Below are 15,000 nucleotides of genomic sequence, written 5' to 3'. Positions count from 1 at the left end.
AACATGATATTTAAGTCACTCGGATAACTTAAAATTTTAATTTTTTACCCTTTTTCGGTGTTTTATTTGTTCCAGAGTAAATCGGTTTGGCTGAGATCAAAGTTATTAGATTAAATAAAACTTTATTAATCCATCGGGTGGGTTCCTCCGGGATTTTCACACAGCTGAATAAACGTCAAACAGAAAACTGATTAAACAGAAGTGTGAGACGATCGAGAATTTACTCCAGTGTCCCGTTATATTTTGGATAGCAAGGAGTAGATGGCCGAGTTTATTAAACTCCACCTACACAGCGGTGACGCAAATCTGAAAGTGAGACCATCACATTTCACAGCCTCGCACTTCCGGCCATTTCGGTCTTCGAAGGACCCGGCCCACGTAGACTGCGAAGGCCGGGTTCTCAGGAGGATGCAGCTGACGTTTTGGGACATAGCTTACGACTGTCAAAGTAAAACAGGAAACCTAACACAGAGATAAGGACTGTCAAAGTAAAACAGGAAACCCAACACAGGTCACAGACTGTCAAAGTAAAACAGGAAACCCAACACAGGTCACAGACTGTCAAAGTAAAACAGGAAACCCAACACAGAGATGCGGACTTGACAGGGAGACATGACTGAGGGAGGGAGTAGCACCGATCTGTCACCTTAAGAAGTGACAGGAACGCAGAGATAATGAGCAGCAGGTGAACAGATTACGAGCAGGTGCGTGGGCCAAAGGCAGGAATCCATAATGAGTTCCACCCAGGCAGAGAGGAGCGCCAAGTCCCACGGTCGTGTCTGAAGATTGCTTACAAGGACTCTCTGTCAGGTTTACCGACAGGCAGAAAAACAGGACTCAGTCACAAAGACAGTGAGTTTATTTACAGGTGAGCAAGACGTAATAATAGTACCCAAACATGATGTCCACAGCGGTGTTAATCCCAGCTCCCAGTGCAGCAATCCAACACCCAGCCTCTCTCCACAGCGTCTCCCGAAATGTTTCCAAAACTGCTCCACAGGTTTCCTGGACAGATAGGCGAACACAGGCAAGTATCCTCCAAAAACTAAACTGTCTTTAAGTCACAGCCCAGAGACCATCCTGGTCTGTTTACACCACAGGTGTCAAACTCCAGGCCTCGAGGGCCGGTGTCCTGCAGGTTTCAGATGCATCCTTGATCCAACACAGCTGATTTAAATGGCTAAATGACCTCCTCAACATGTCTTGCAGTTCTCCAGAGGCCTGCTAGTGAACTAATCATTTGATTCAGGTGTGTTGACCCAGGGTGTTATCTAAAACGTGCAGGACACCGGCCCTCGAGGCCTGGAGCTCGATACCCCTTGTATACACAGAGCGGTGCAGCACCAAAGCCAGGAAGATCCCTCCCAGCCCGACAAGACTCTCCTCACTGTTGGGGTCACGGAAGCGCCTCCGCTCCCAAAAGGCCGACACAGAGACACCGAGGAGGAGCTTCTCCCCCAGGCTTTAGGGCCCTGAACCAGGCGTAGGACTGGACTCTCTACACACCACCTCACATGAATTTAATAACAAAATAAAGCACTTCAGTAATGCACCCGCAGCTGTTTTCAACTGTTTGCTGTCAAAGCAGCACATCTTTTTAATTTTAGGTTCTTCTTGTATTTTTAACGGTCAGAATTGCACAGCAATAAGCATTTCACTGCATGTCGTACTGTGTGTGATTGTGTATGTGACAAATGAAATGTGACATAGACAGAGGAGGGAGGGGTAGAAATGGCAGGTCAGAGGGACCACGACTTCTCACAGGCTGCTCAGCAGATCCAGCTGCAGGGCGAAGACCACACGCAGTGTTTTAATGTAACTATGAATCTCCTAAGTACAAATATTACAACCTTCCTACAAGGTGACCAGTTGGACCCTCACAAACCTCTCCATTGCTTATTGGACTAGAATAACACAGAGTAGCTGAAACTGGCTGCAAACCTGTTGTGCCTCCTACATGGCAGTTGTTTTGGGATCTGTGACTAATACCTTGCCTCTCTGCCAAACAAGAACATTTACGAAGTGTCATGTCTTAGTGCGGAGGTCAAACACGGTGGGGCCAACAACAGTGGTTGAATATGCATTAGACAAATATCTGAAATATGCTGTTTTGTGAAGTAATCACAAAACTCAATACAAATGGCAGTACTGCACCTCTGGACTGTGTGGTTTAATTTTCCAACCAGGCCATTTGTTTCGGGATAAGAGGGCGAGGTGTCAGAAACTGCCTCCAAAACCAGCTCGCCTGACGGTAAAGAGACGCCAAGTCACGTCTGCAGGTGATCAAACATCTGCCAGAATAAACACGACCTTCACAGACACCAGGACACTCGGACCGGCTGCTCACCTGCACATCACCTTCCTGCTTCAGCTTCTTCTTGTTGTCTGAAAGCAGTTTGAGATCATCTCCTTTGGTTTCCTCTGACACAAACATCTATTTTTTATATTTTTAAATATTTAAACATTTTTATTTTTCTATATTTTCATTTTTAAAGTGTACCTGAGCAGCTGCAGTTGCACAGTCTGACCACTGGAGAGCTCTGCTCTCTTCCTCTTGTGTTCACTGTGAGCAGCTCAAAGTCCTGCTGGATGTCTACTGCCCTGCAGTGGCCGCTTCATTTGAACATCTGGATCAGGTTTAATAAACTAAGAACTTCCAGAAATGCCAAGGAGAGCTCGGTGGGCTCTGAGCATGCTCACAGCGAGTTTTCAGTGATTCACCATGGCAACAGGTAAACACAGAGCAGAACGCCCATTTTAATCTGGAGGAACGTGACTGAGTCATCTCGCTCCCTCATAATGCAGAATAAACCGACCTGCAGCTGGTGGAGTCGTGACAGAGCTTAGATCACGCACGTTATTGATTTACAATCAACTCAAACTGACCTCAGGTGCAGGTCAGAGGTCAGCCTGAACAGAACCCTGAGAAACCTGAGCGAGATGGTCTGCTGGGGGGAGGTACTCCTCGCCAATTGGAGTAGGTGTCTCCTCTGAGAGGAGCTCAAGCTGCTGAAGCCGAGGCAGGTGTGAGCACGTCTGATGTTGAAGGTGAGCTGCCCAGACCATTACGAAGGTCACCACAGGTAACAGGAAGGGTTTCTCAGCTTTGATGCTGAGGTGGAGTCTGCCGGGTTACACCCACACCTGCTTCTCTATCAGACTCAGGAGAAGTTCAGGGACAATCCGAGCGTTTCCAGCACGAAGGAGCTCCACGACACTCTGAGATCGTCACACTGACATCTGGATCCACAACCAGGAACTCCTGGATCTTTCTTTAAGAGTAGGCCGGACCCTAATTTATAGCTGGGTTCAAATATCTCTGTTTTATTTTAGGTCTCGTCTAAAACTGAGAAGCACATGAAGCTAGTACACATTCACTCTCAGAGACGCGAAGCACTCGCAGAAATCAAATATCAATAATAAATGCATATGATTATTTTTATAAACAGTGATGATGATGAGATACATAACCAGGTTTCTGGTGCAGCACAGCTACGTGCACACTCACTAAAGGTGGTAACTGTAAATAACCAGCCCCCCAGGTGCTCACTGACCTTGCACATCCTTGTGAAGGACGGTATATATCTCTTATTAAGTTTTACAGACATCCCAGTTCCTGTACATGACCCCGTCACAGCCATCATCCTGCTTGTTTTATTTAAATCAGTTCACTCACTGCATATAATGTTCTCTGTCCTTCTGCACAGTCGAGGAGCGTGTCAGGACACCTTTGTAAAATAAAGGACTTTTTATATCGAGCTTGTGGTGCAGCGTATACTCAAAGCAAATACGTTTCTGTGAACGCGTCCTCCAAAAACATGAAGCAATGACGAGCTGTCCCGATGAGTCCCGCGGAGTCTGCGGAGCAGGCAGTGGGATTTCCAGGTTCCATTGTGACATTGAAGCTTTCGACTGTGTTTTGGGAAGTCAGCGCGATCAGAGCCGACTGACCCAGCTGCAAAAATTTTACCATTTCAATCTCATTGGATATTCAGTTCTGGATATTCAGTTGGTGCCAAATGCAGCGATCTGACTGGCCAGATGTTTTTGTATACTTGTTTTGGGTCTGAACAAACTGATCAAGAGCAGACAGAAATGATTAACACTGTCCTGTCACTGTGTGACGAGCGTCAGACCGAAGCAGAACCTGGGGAACGCTCACCCGACGAGCTCTGATGATGTCACCGAGCCGTTGTTCCAGGTGTTCATGAAGAAGATCCAGATCAGCAGGTGAAAGGTCAGACCTTCAGGAAGTCCTCTCCTAGTGTTGACATCAGATCAGTGATCGCCGACTGTTGCGTTGGCTGCAGCTCGGGTGGTGGAGCAGGTCACCTGCTAAGTGGAAGGTTGGTGGTTTGATCCCCACCTGCACGCTGGTGTGAATGAGCGAGTGCTCAGCGCTATAGAACAGCCGGTCAGTTTACCAAAGCTTTATCCTGATGAGCCGTGGTTACCATGGTAACGGTGACAGGTGAGTTTATTTAAACACTCAGGAAGGTTCTTTCAAAGGTTTATTACAAAACGCAAGACAAACATGTCAACTGGTTTATTCTATCAGCAAACACGACACAATGAACGACCTATCAGCAGGCGGCGCTGCAAACCCAACAAACCAACACAACATGGATCTAAGAGCACCGCGGACAGAGGAAAACGGCGGCTTCAAGCCCCAAAACAAACCAGAACATGGAGGCGGACGGGGCGGGGGAGGAGCCTTGTTTTCTACAGAACGCCACCGCCGCCTGCACACACTCATAAATAGATCAGAATTAAATTAAATCCAATCGATTCAAACAGTAAAAGTCTCAAAGTGTCAATAAGCAGGAAACAGAATGTGTGTGTGTGTGTGGGGGGGGGGGGTCAGGCGCACTCCACAGGCTTTTATTTTGGAGAGTCCATCAGAATCCTGATGAATAAAACAAACATCTGCAGGATTTTTTTTTTTTTTTTTTTTAAAGCATCTTAGATCGATCAGTCCCACTGATCACCGAGTCTCAGATTCACCAGTAAGTTTGGGAAATTTTTTTTTTTTTTACACTCAAACTCTTTTTCCTTTTGCTAATCAGACCAATCCGCCTACTTCCGATCAGACCGGATGCTCTGATCAGTCCACCTCAGATCGGACTGATCTGATCAATGAACCACATCGGTAAGACGTCAACTCAAGTCCAAAATCAGAAATACAAACCAGCCCAACCGGACGTCTCCTCCGATTGGTCACAGGGACTCTCCTCCGGCTGAGCGAACCAGATTTGACCAACAGCTTCAGACCGTCAGTGACACTAAAGCAGATGGTTGTTTCAGATACTCTGAGCAATCAAAGACTGATCGGATTGATCAGTTCAAGCGCCGACCAACAAAAACTCTCAACCTTCACATTCGTTCATTATTCTTCCATATCTGAATTTTAGTTTTTGGATTTTGCCTCTGCACACCTGAGATCAGCAGAGGTCACCTGACCATCAGCCTCAGAGTTCAGGTGACCTGCTCCGAGCACGCTCTGGCGGCCAAAACGCTTCGTGTTCAGACGTGGTTCCGATCTTCAGGCGCTCTGGGCAGAGCTGAAACCTGAGATCTGATCTTTGACGTCTGCGCAAGGTTAAGAATCGTTTCTCTGCTTCCAATCAACTGCTCTCAATCTCTGAGTTCAGGTCGAGAATGTGGACAGGTCCGTCTGAGTGTGCAGGTCTGATTTTACTTGAAGCATCTTGGAGGATCACCATCTGCGTTTATGTGTCACCAACTTCCTGAAAACAGCTGACTGGGTGGAAGTCAGGAACAAACCAAACTGATTTGGAGACTTTTACTTTGAAAACCATTTCCTGGTGTTGATGATGAAGATGAAGCTACAGGATAGCGATGGGCAGGGCTACTTCAAATTGTTTGTGGTAAAGTTTAAATATGGGTTCTATATTACATCAAATTCACAAATAAGTAGTACAGTCTGACCTTCGACCTCTGACACCAGCAAACATGACTGACCAGTTGGGGGTTACGTGCTAAAATGAAGGAAAAAAAAAAAGTGTGGAAGGTGAAACGCAGCAGACCAATCAGAATGCAGCGCTAGGAAGAACCTCAGCCAATCAGGTTACTCAAAGGGGATTGGGTGGGGCTGTCTGACAGTAAGGGAACAACGATGGAGATGAACAGAGGCAGAAAATGCATCAGAGGAGACGCAGGAAGTAAGCGAGGAGTTGATTACCGATTAATCCAAGCTCCAATATTATGATCGGAAGAGAAAAATAATCATTGATTATTCAATCGGCTTAAGATCAATTTAGAAAACTTCTGATCGGACGAACCACCTTCACTGATCAATAATCTGTTTGTTGGCCGTGTGTGGAGATCAAAGGTGGTGAATACAGTCTGATGGATGACCAAAACAACCGATCGGCTCTGATTGATCAGAATGATTGATCACTAACAGTTTGGAAATTGAACCTGCAGGTATGATTATGTCAGGACTCCCATGCTGCTCTGCATGACTCTAGCCTCTCTGCTCCAGGTGGCCTATAGGAAACAGGACTGTGGAGTAGGCAGGATGAAGAGTCTGCTTGACTGCGGACAGACAGGTGCAGGGGGCGGGGCAGGGGCGGGGCAGGTGAATCTAATCCATTTGTAAGAGCGTTTAGCTAACGGTCGGTTTTGACCATATATGGATATGTGTGCCGGCGGAGGGCCTCCCACCGTGCGGCCACAAGTGGATAACCTGCTGCTATCTACACCAGAGAAGAACCAACAGTTCGTGAAACCCAGACAACCAGAATCTGTCCCAACGGGTCCAGAACTGGAGGAGAACTGGTCCAGAACGCTTCCAATCAGAACCTTCCAGAACTGGTCCCGGACCAACACCTTCACTCTGAGTCGGACTCGAGCGGCGCCGTCTCATCCAGTACGGGCCTCTTCCGGCGCTTGGCAGCGGCAGCGCGGGCACGCTGCTCTTCCTCCATGTGGGCCTTCTTGTGGCGCGAGAAGCTGGATGAGTGCATGAAGGTCTTGTTGCACGCTGCGCACGTGTACGTCTTGTTCTTGGCGGGGAGCCCAGTCTTCGGGTGCTGCTGAAGCTTCCCGCGCCCGTCGCCGTCAGCCGCCCGGTGGGTCAGTTGGTGTCGTGCCAGGCTGGAGGCATGGCTGAACTGCTTCCCGCACTGGCCACAGACATGGCGCCCTCCGCCTGGGGCGTCCTCATCCTCGGAAGAGGTCTGGCCCCGCTTGGCGGCCCGTCCGGCCCGGCGGCGGCGGTTCTTCTTGCACAGTGTGTAGAAGTTGGGTTTGTCGCGGGAGCAGAGCTTGAGGCGGATCTTAAGGTCAGACGAGGTCTCGACGAGGTTCTCCTTGCCCGGCGTGTAGTTGTCCAGCAGCTCCTTCACGTGCGTCACCTGATGCTTCGACAGCTGCGTGGACGTCCGGAACGTCATGTCACACTGTGGGCAGGCGTAGAACTTATCTCCACCCTGGATGACGGCAGTCGCCACGTGCTGCTGCCGCTTGGTCTTCCGGTTCTTGGCACCGGCCTTCAGTGAGTGCCGCAGGGCTGCCACATTTGCACCAATGGCGGCGTCCTTTGGGATGCCTTTGCCCTTCTTGTGGATGAGGCGGTGGCGAGACAGGCTGGAACTGTGGTTGAACTCCTTTCCACAGATGTTGCAGGGGTGGATCCTCCGCTTCCCGTGCAGCCGCAGGTGGCTGCCCAGCATCCTGTCAGAGAACGGAAAACAGGAAGTGACATCACACAAGAGAACAGGAAAACACGTCAAGCTCGGAGAGACCGGAGACAAACCTGCTTCCTTTGAAGCTCATGCCGCAGTGGGGGCAGGTGTAGCGTGCGTCCTGGTGCGTCGGCTCCAGTGCTCGCTTGGCGAGGGGTGCGGCTCCCGAGCTCTTGCCCGTGTGCGTCTGCTGGTGGCGATACAGGCTGGAGGCGTGGCTGTAGCACTTCCCACAGTAGCTGCAGCGGAACTGCCGCTCATCGGGCTCATAGTTGTCCTGGTCCGAATCGGCCTCGCCATCCAACTGGCTGCTGCCCGCCTCCACCAGCACCTCGTGCTCCTCCACACCCTCATCCTCCTCGTCAGAGTCCGTCTTTATTTCCACGCTCTGCTCCGTCACCTCACAAGGGTACACCTCCTCATACGGGGCAAAAAACGCCTCATCCGCCTCGATCTTCAGCTGGTCGGCGGTCAGGTCCGACGGGTCGTCCGAGTCCTTCTTCACGCAGGAAATGGTGAACTTTGAGCCAACCTCTGCCCACTTCACTACGTACTCGATGGGCTGCGTGTCCAACTCCACCGTAATGAAGTCAGCACCCAGGGCGTCAGGCTCCGACACTGCCAGCTCCGCCTCCGAGTCCTCCATCATGAACAAGCGAACCCGGAGCGAAGAGGTGAAGAAGAACTTCTGAGGAGCAGCTGCAGATCTGAAAGGGGCAGGGAAAATGGATTAGTGAAGCTGCAAAGTGATTGGTTAAATAAACACCTGAGTACGACGACCTGACTATCGCCACACTTAGTTTATGAGATTAATTTGGTTTAAATGTTTTTATTATGTGTAACACATTTATTTATACATTACATCTTATGTGTAATGTATAAATAAATGTATTCATTTATCTTGTATTTATTATTTTATTTCTCTTCAAGGCCTCAAGAGGGCAGTAAAACAGCAAGGCGCCACGTTCACATCACTGAAACTAGAAAAGCGAGCTGCTGACTGGGAGACGGTGGACGTAAGGAGTGTGGACTGGAAGTCAGAAGCTGCACGCGAAGCAGGAATCTGCAAACATGGAGCTGAACGCATAAATTATCCACAAAAATAAGGCACGGTGTTAACTCTGCACATCTGTACAGGTACAGATCGGCTCTCCAACAGCATTCAATTTGAAGCTAAACCACAGCCCACCAATGAGAACTTCCACCAATCAGATCACTCAGAGAGCGGTCAGTCACATCTGACAGAAACAACAAGAAACAGGAAGAGATTCAAAGGAGTCGATTATCGATGAATGGATGCGCCAGTGATCAATAACATGGACACCAGACGATTGAGTAAAAAACCACCAAACGCGCTAAACCAAGAAACAAGTCATCTGTTCCTGTTCCCTCATCCTAAGGTCAGGTTCTCGTGTTCTTCTTCTTCAGCATAAAATCCTTTGTTAACGAGCGGCGTCACGGTGAGGTGACATTGGAAGACAAGCAGGAGTTACCCAGAGCTGCACAGATGTCATTGGACCTTAAATTAGGCAACTTTTAATTGGAATTGGAGTTTAGGATCCTAAAACCTGTACCTGCAGACCCAGGGGAGGAGGGAGGGGGGGGGGTCAACAGGTGCGCCTCAGGTGTCTGTCACCTCCGCGCACGCACGCACACAGTGTGACGTCTTTTGTTCCTAATTTGACTTTCAGTTTGAGCCTAACGACAGATAGGGTTAGCCCTTCGTGACGTTACTGTAAATAACAAATGACCTCTGAACCTGCCTCGGCATCCTAAACTCCAGCCTGGGAGTGTCAGTGGGTCACGTGGCCACCGCCGGTTTGACCTGACAACTTAAACCCGGCGGCCGTTCCGCTTTAACGCGGAATTCCGCCGCGCCGAACTCCGTTCACAATTCCGCGGTTTTAAGGTCGCGCAGCGCGCCGCGACCTGAGCAAAGGCGCCAGGCGAATTTTTCCACCGAAAACGCTTCTTCAATCAACGAAACATCGATTATACGTGGAATAAAACCGTTAACGTTTCTTTCACATTACATATGAGCAGACATATGAGCCATTTTCAGCAATCCCAGCGGTTATTTCCCAGTAGCAGCCCGCGGAGGGCGGCTGCCAGCAGGGCATCCATTATTAAAGACACCCGGTTCATCAGCACTTACAGCTTATTGTTCAGTTATCCAAATGCCGAATTTGATCAAACACCGACTAAAATGCAGAAAATTTTTTAAGTGATAAAAAAAAAACATTTTCTCTACGTCGCACCTCGAGTGGTTGAAAAATCGACGGTTTTCTGAGTGGAGTTCCGGTTCGGTCAGGCTCGCTGTCACTGATGAGGAAGCAGGGGGATTTTATCCGCTGTCAAAATAAGAGAGCGGGATAAACGACACGGAGCCGCCGGTAAAAGGGACCGGAATCCGGTAACTCACCGAGCTTTGGCTACAGGAGAGCGACGTTAAACGTCGGAATCACCGGGGGAAACGGCCACAATAAACAGGAAGCAGCCTCCGAGCTCACAGAGCATTGTGGGAAAGGATTAAATGTTTGGAAGAAACGGAAGTACGGCGGATTGTCCTTCAAAATAAGAGCGTAGTGAAACAAAGCCAAATAATAAAAACACCAAAAAATCATAAAAACAATTACAAAATTAAAATAAACATAAATAACACGAATAAAATTATAAGGTATAATGTAATATAAGATATAAAAAATAAAATGTTAAATACAACAAAAAACAACAATTTTCAATATAAAATTCCAAGCTGAGAAGTTAATAATGGCCTGTAAGTCATGATTCTGAAAAACCTTAAAGCTACAGATAAAACATAAAGTCTAGCAATAATAGGAGTTATTAATAACACAAAATTTCATTTTTTTTAAATAGATCTCTGAACAATTTTATTTTGAAAATTCCAAACTAAACCGGCTTCACTATTGTAGTTTGACATATTTTAGTCACAAACAACCTGAAAATATATGATAATGATAACAATAATAATTATTATTATTACCGTTATGTTCTGTCAGAAGCTGCTGATCAATTAGTGATCAATCACACTGATCAACCGCTGCAGCATCTGTGACCTCAGGCCTGCATTATCATCTTCAGAATTACGTTAAAATGATGACATCATCATCATAATCACCGTGAGGCAGGGGAGGATGAAGATAAGGTCCTGAGAAGGAGGAGGATGAAGGAGGGCTGAGAGCAGGAGAAGAGCCCGCGGTGCCACTCCTCTCCCTCCTCCTCCTCCTCCTCCCGGACCCTCGGCCTCTCTCGGTCGGGGATTCGGGCCGTTTCCGGCCCGCGTGCCGCCGCCGGCCTCCCGCTGAGCCCCGGTTCATTTATGGACCGCCTGTGTGACAAACCGCGCGCGACGTGTCCGTGTTTTCCCGCCTTAGCTAGCGGTTCCGTTCGTCACAAGCACTTACGTGAGACACCGAAGCGGTGCTGCTGCTCCCGGGTCGGTTCGGCTCGGTTCGGGTGTGAGTCGCTGCCGTGACCGCGCCTCTGTCACATCCAGCTGAGAGCGGCGGCGGCGCGGCGGCGGGGCGGAGCGTGCCCGGCCGCACTCAATGAGCGGCGGCGGCGCACAGGCGGCAGAGCCACAGCACACACTACGGCCTCTGATTGGTGGAGCTCCTGCGCAGCCTCTTTCTGATTGGACCGCGGAATGAAAGTCCACAAATGTCGCGAGATGTCGTAAAGCACTGAAAAGCCCGTTTGTGACGTAAAAATGTATTTATTTATTCTGACATTTCAGTCGCTCTCTGGTGAGCTCCAATGATCAATGAGTGTGAGTGCAGCAGAAAAAAGGCCCTGCAGAACTCCGTGAGAAAATCCTCAGTTTTAGTGAATCTTCCTCGGATATCTGCTCCGCTGGACTGGAAATCAAAGCTGTACATGTGGACCATCTCTAGAGTCCCCCCCTATAATTTGGCACTTTAACCAGCTAATAATTCATATATTGTTCATATGTATATAGTGCTGCAGAACCCCTGTGGTTTCCCCATATGTCTGCACTGAGTAGCAGATGCTCTGTGTGTAACCCCTAACCCTGTCTCATTGTGTGTGTGTGTGTAGTGACACTGAAAGGCCTTCTATTCTTCTAAACAATAAACCTGATTAATCTCGGCTTCAGATGAGCGCCCAGGAGCACCTCGGCAACAGAATAAACATAAACATAAGATTTGTCTTGTATCTTGCCCCTCACTCCCAACCCGTCGCAGCAGAACCAGGCCCAGAGTTTTCCCCCTGTTAAAAGGGAGTTTTTCTTTCCCGCTGTCGCCACAGTGCTTGCTAATAGGAGGGTTGTTTGGTTGTCGGGGTTATCTCTGTTTTCTCTGTATTATTGTAGGGGCTTTACCCTACAGTATAAAGCGCCTTAAGCCAACTGTTGTTATGATTTGGCGGTATGTAAATAAAAATGAATTCAGTTATAACTGAAGTTGAATAAAATCGGTCATATTGTGAATGAATTTTGGTGTCAGATCCAGCTCACAGGTTCTTCCAGCTGAGATAAAAACAACCAGTGAAAAGGTTTTTATTTTGTTTTATTCTGTAAATGAGTGTTAGTGAGGCAGTCCATGTTTAACACGTTTTCAATTTTAACTGTCCTAACTTTATGTCTGTGAAGGTTCTCAGTCATCCAGGTCATCGTAGTCAAAGGAGCTTGCAAAGAAAAGCGTCTGGACTTCTTTAAGTTGCTTGAAGACGTTTCACCTCTCATCCGAGAAGCTTCTTCAGTTCTAAGGTCAAATGGTGGAGAGTCCCAGATATAAACCTAGTGGGAGTTTCCCCCCACAGAGGGACAAAAGGACCCCTGATGATCCTCTAATCGCCTGAGCCAAGGTGTGAAACTGGGTGTGGGTCCCAATCAGCCAGAGTTTCAGGTATGTTCATTGTGAAACCTGGCCCCACCTTATCATGCGAATTCCTGAGGTCAGATGGCCCAGGATGTGAGTGGGCGTTAAGGCGTCTGGGAAGGGATCTCAAAACTGGATTATAGATGGCAGAGAGTTGGTGTCGTAAACCCCGCCTCTGTTCAAAGATGGTCACTCACAGTGGACATAGATGCTTCTTTCACTCCTCTTTCAAACCATCTGTCCTCTCTGTCCAAAATGTGAACATTGGCATCCTCGAATGAGTGACCTTTGACCTTTAGATGCAGATGGACTGCTGAGTCTTGTCCTGTGGAGGTGGCTCTTCTGTGTTGTGCCATGCGCTTGTGAAGTGGCTGTTTGGTCTCTCCAATGTAGAGGTCTGAGCATTCCTCGCTGCACTGTACAGCATACACCACATTGTTAAGTTTGTGTTTTGGCGTTTTGTCTTTCGGGTGAACCAGTTTCTGTCTGAGCGTGTTGCTGGGTCTGAAATGCACCAGGATGTCATGCTTGGAGAAAACTCTCCTGAGTTTCTCTGATACACCGGCTACATAGGGGATGACAATGTTGTCTCTTGTCCTAACTTTAATTAAATGTCCATCCATCCATTCTCTTCCACTTGTCTTTATCAGGGTGGAGGGGGTGGAGGTGGGGCTGGAACCTATGCCAGCTACCGTAAGGCAAAACGTGAGGTACACCCTGGACAATTCACTAGCCTGACACAGGGCTAATCCATTATTATTTACACAAATAAAATAAAAAAGTAAGCACCCTAATCCAGCGGCTCTGCTGCAGGATCCAGAGTTACTCTGCAAATTTACCTCATGAGTTAAACTGCAGGTCTGAGGTCAGAGTCCCGCATGACCCTCAGGATCAGGGCGAGGGACACAGTGTGACATCACCAGAGGCAGGAATTAACAAAGCACAAATACTTCATTTCAGTAATTAAGCAGAATTTGAAGTATTTTCACGGACTTCATGTGACTGCGGTACTTCAGGATCTAACTAGCACTACAGAAGACAAGCAGAGAGTGATGTTTTAAGTGTCAGGTAATTTGAAATGCAGCGTTTCTATCAGCTCAACAAACATCACCAAACCAACTGTGTGTGCAGTTTGTCTCACAGTGTGCTGCAGCTGTAGGTCCAGCTGCTGTATTTGACAGGGAGAGAAAAGACACAGAGCTACGTTCACTCAGAGATGGAGACAGATAAGAAAGGAGGACAGGAGAGGAGAAAGAGAGCTTAGAGTTAAAGGAAGGATGCTCATTTAAAGCTTGCGTGGAAGTCCTCATGGTTTTAAATCTGTAGCGTCACATTATGTTTGTTCATAAAGCTGCTGCTAATCAAACTGAGGCAGACTGTGTTATTTAAAGGCTGCAGGTTAGTGCAGGGTAAACAGGTGAGTTTGCTGCACTGTGATGGGTTTAAAGTAAAGAACAGTGCGTGATGGTGCACAGTGGCTGTGGGTTCATGGTCACAGCTAGCTTACATCAAGTGTAGCAGAGACTCACTGACTGAATTCCACCTTCATACCAACGGTACACGGTCTAGTATAAAGACAGTGTAAAGTTGTGTAAATCCACAAAGAGCAGCAGGTCAGCTGATCACAGCCTGTGCTGGGTCTCACATTAGAAGTTATCGTGATTTACTTTGCTCACACTGAGCCATTTAGGCTGAAATAAAGTATTGCCATAGATTGATATTACTTTATTATAGTAAAGTAGCACAAGGTTTAGCTAGTTTTGCTCAAAAATAGCTGTTAGAAACATGCTTCAGGGATCTCACTCTGACTCTGAGGACATTTCAGAGCTGGTACTTTTTAACTTTTACTTGACTAAAGAAGTTGAATGAGTACTTCAGGTTTTACCAGAGTATCTTTAAAATTAGTATTGGTGTAACTGGGTCATAAATTACATATTGTTATAATTACACAAATTTTATTTGCCAGTTTATATCTGACTTTTAGGACCTTCAAGCCTGTAGTTATGTTCATTATCAGTTGGAGCCCCTCCTCATCCTTCTTCTTCTTCTTTGGTGCAACCCTATAAATACAGTGTACCCCTTTGGCCTATCTACAATTCCCCCATCGGAGAGGTTGATGTCATTTCTTTCCCAACACTGTACAACACACATATAATGTATATTTAGCCACACTGATGTTTCTGTTTTTAGTTCAGATATTGTCATCATTGTGGATGTTTTTGCTAGATGCTGTAAATGTGTAGTACATGTGTGCCACATATGTGTTATAGGCAGGAACACAACGGTTACATCAGTACTTCTGCTTAAGTACAGAGTCTGCTGTGACGTAAGACTCCAGGAAGTGAACACCTGCAGGGAGAAGGATGTTTGTATTGTGTTCTCTGAGCTCACGTGCTTTCTTCTGTTATTGGGCTGCACTTCCATTCTTCATA

The 15,000-nt window shown here is 47.5% G+C and overlaps 1 protein-coding gene across 6 annotated transcripts; it reads right to left on the bottom strand.

Moving 5' to 3' along the window:
• Positions 1-844: 844 nt before the first annotated feature.
• LOC147316512 (uncharacterized) lies at positions 845-11,307 on the bottom strand. 6 transcript variants are annotated; one of them, XM_086260059.1, is made up of 4 exons: positions 10,132-10,267; positions 9,968-10,060; positions 7,781-8,416; positions 845-7,698 (listed from the first exon to the last, which is right to left on the bottom strand). In XM_086260059.1, the coding sequence occupies exons 3-4, from the start codon at positions 8,356-8,358 to the stop codon at positions 6,855-6,857; spliced, it is 1,422 nt and encodes a 473-aa protein (XP_086116185.1). In that variant the 5' UTR covers positions 8,359-8,416; positions 9,968-10,060; positions 10,132-10,267; the 3' UTR covers positions 845-6,854. The 6 variants fall into 6 exon arrangements, with proteins under 6 accessions (XP_086116185.1, XP_086116182.1, XP_086116187.1 ...); XM_086260056.1 differs by lacking the exons at positions 9,968-10,060; positions 10,132-10,267 and adding an exon at positions 11,135-11,307; XM_086260061.1 differs by lacking the exons at positions 9,968-10,060; positions 10,132-10,267 and adding an exon at positions 10,714-11,018.
• Positions 11,308-15,000: the final 3,693 nt, after the last annotated feature.

Source organism: Aulonocara sp. 'chitande type north' Nkhata Bay, linkage group LG13 (assembly GCF_057382095.1).
Source record: "Aulonocara sp. 'chitande type north' Nkhata Bay isolate Kocher_YH1m ecotype deep benthic linkage group LG13, A_spYH_male_GT1.1, whole genome shotgun sequence".
Classification (NCBI taxonomy): domain Eukaryota; kingdom Metazoa; phylum Chordata; class Actinopteri; order Cichliformes; family Cichlidae; genus Aulonocara; species Aulonocara sp. 'chitande type north' Nkhata Bay.
The sequence above is the reverse complement of the archived record's forward strand: the minus strand, read 5'-3'. Positions and strand labels throughout refer to the sequence as shown.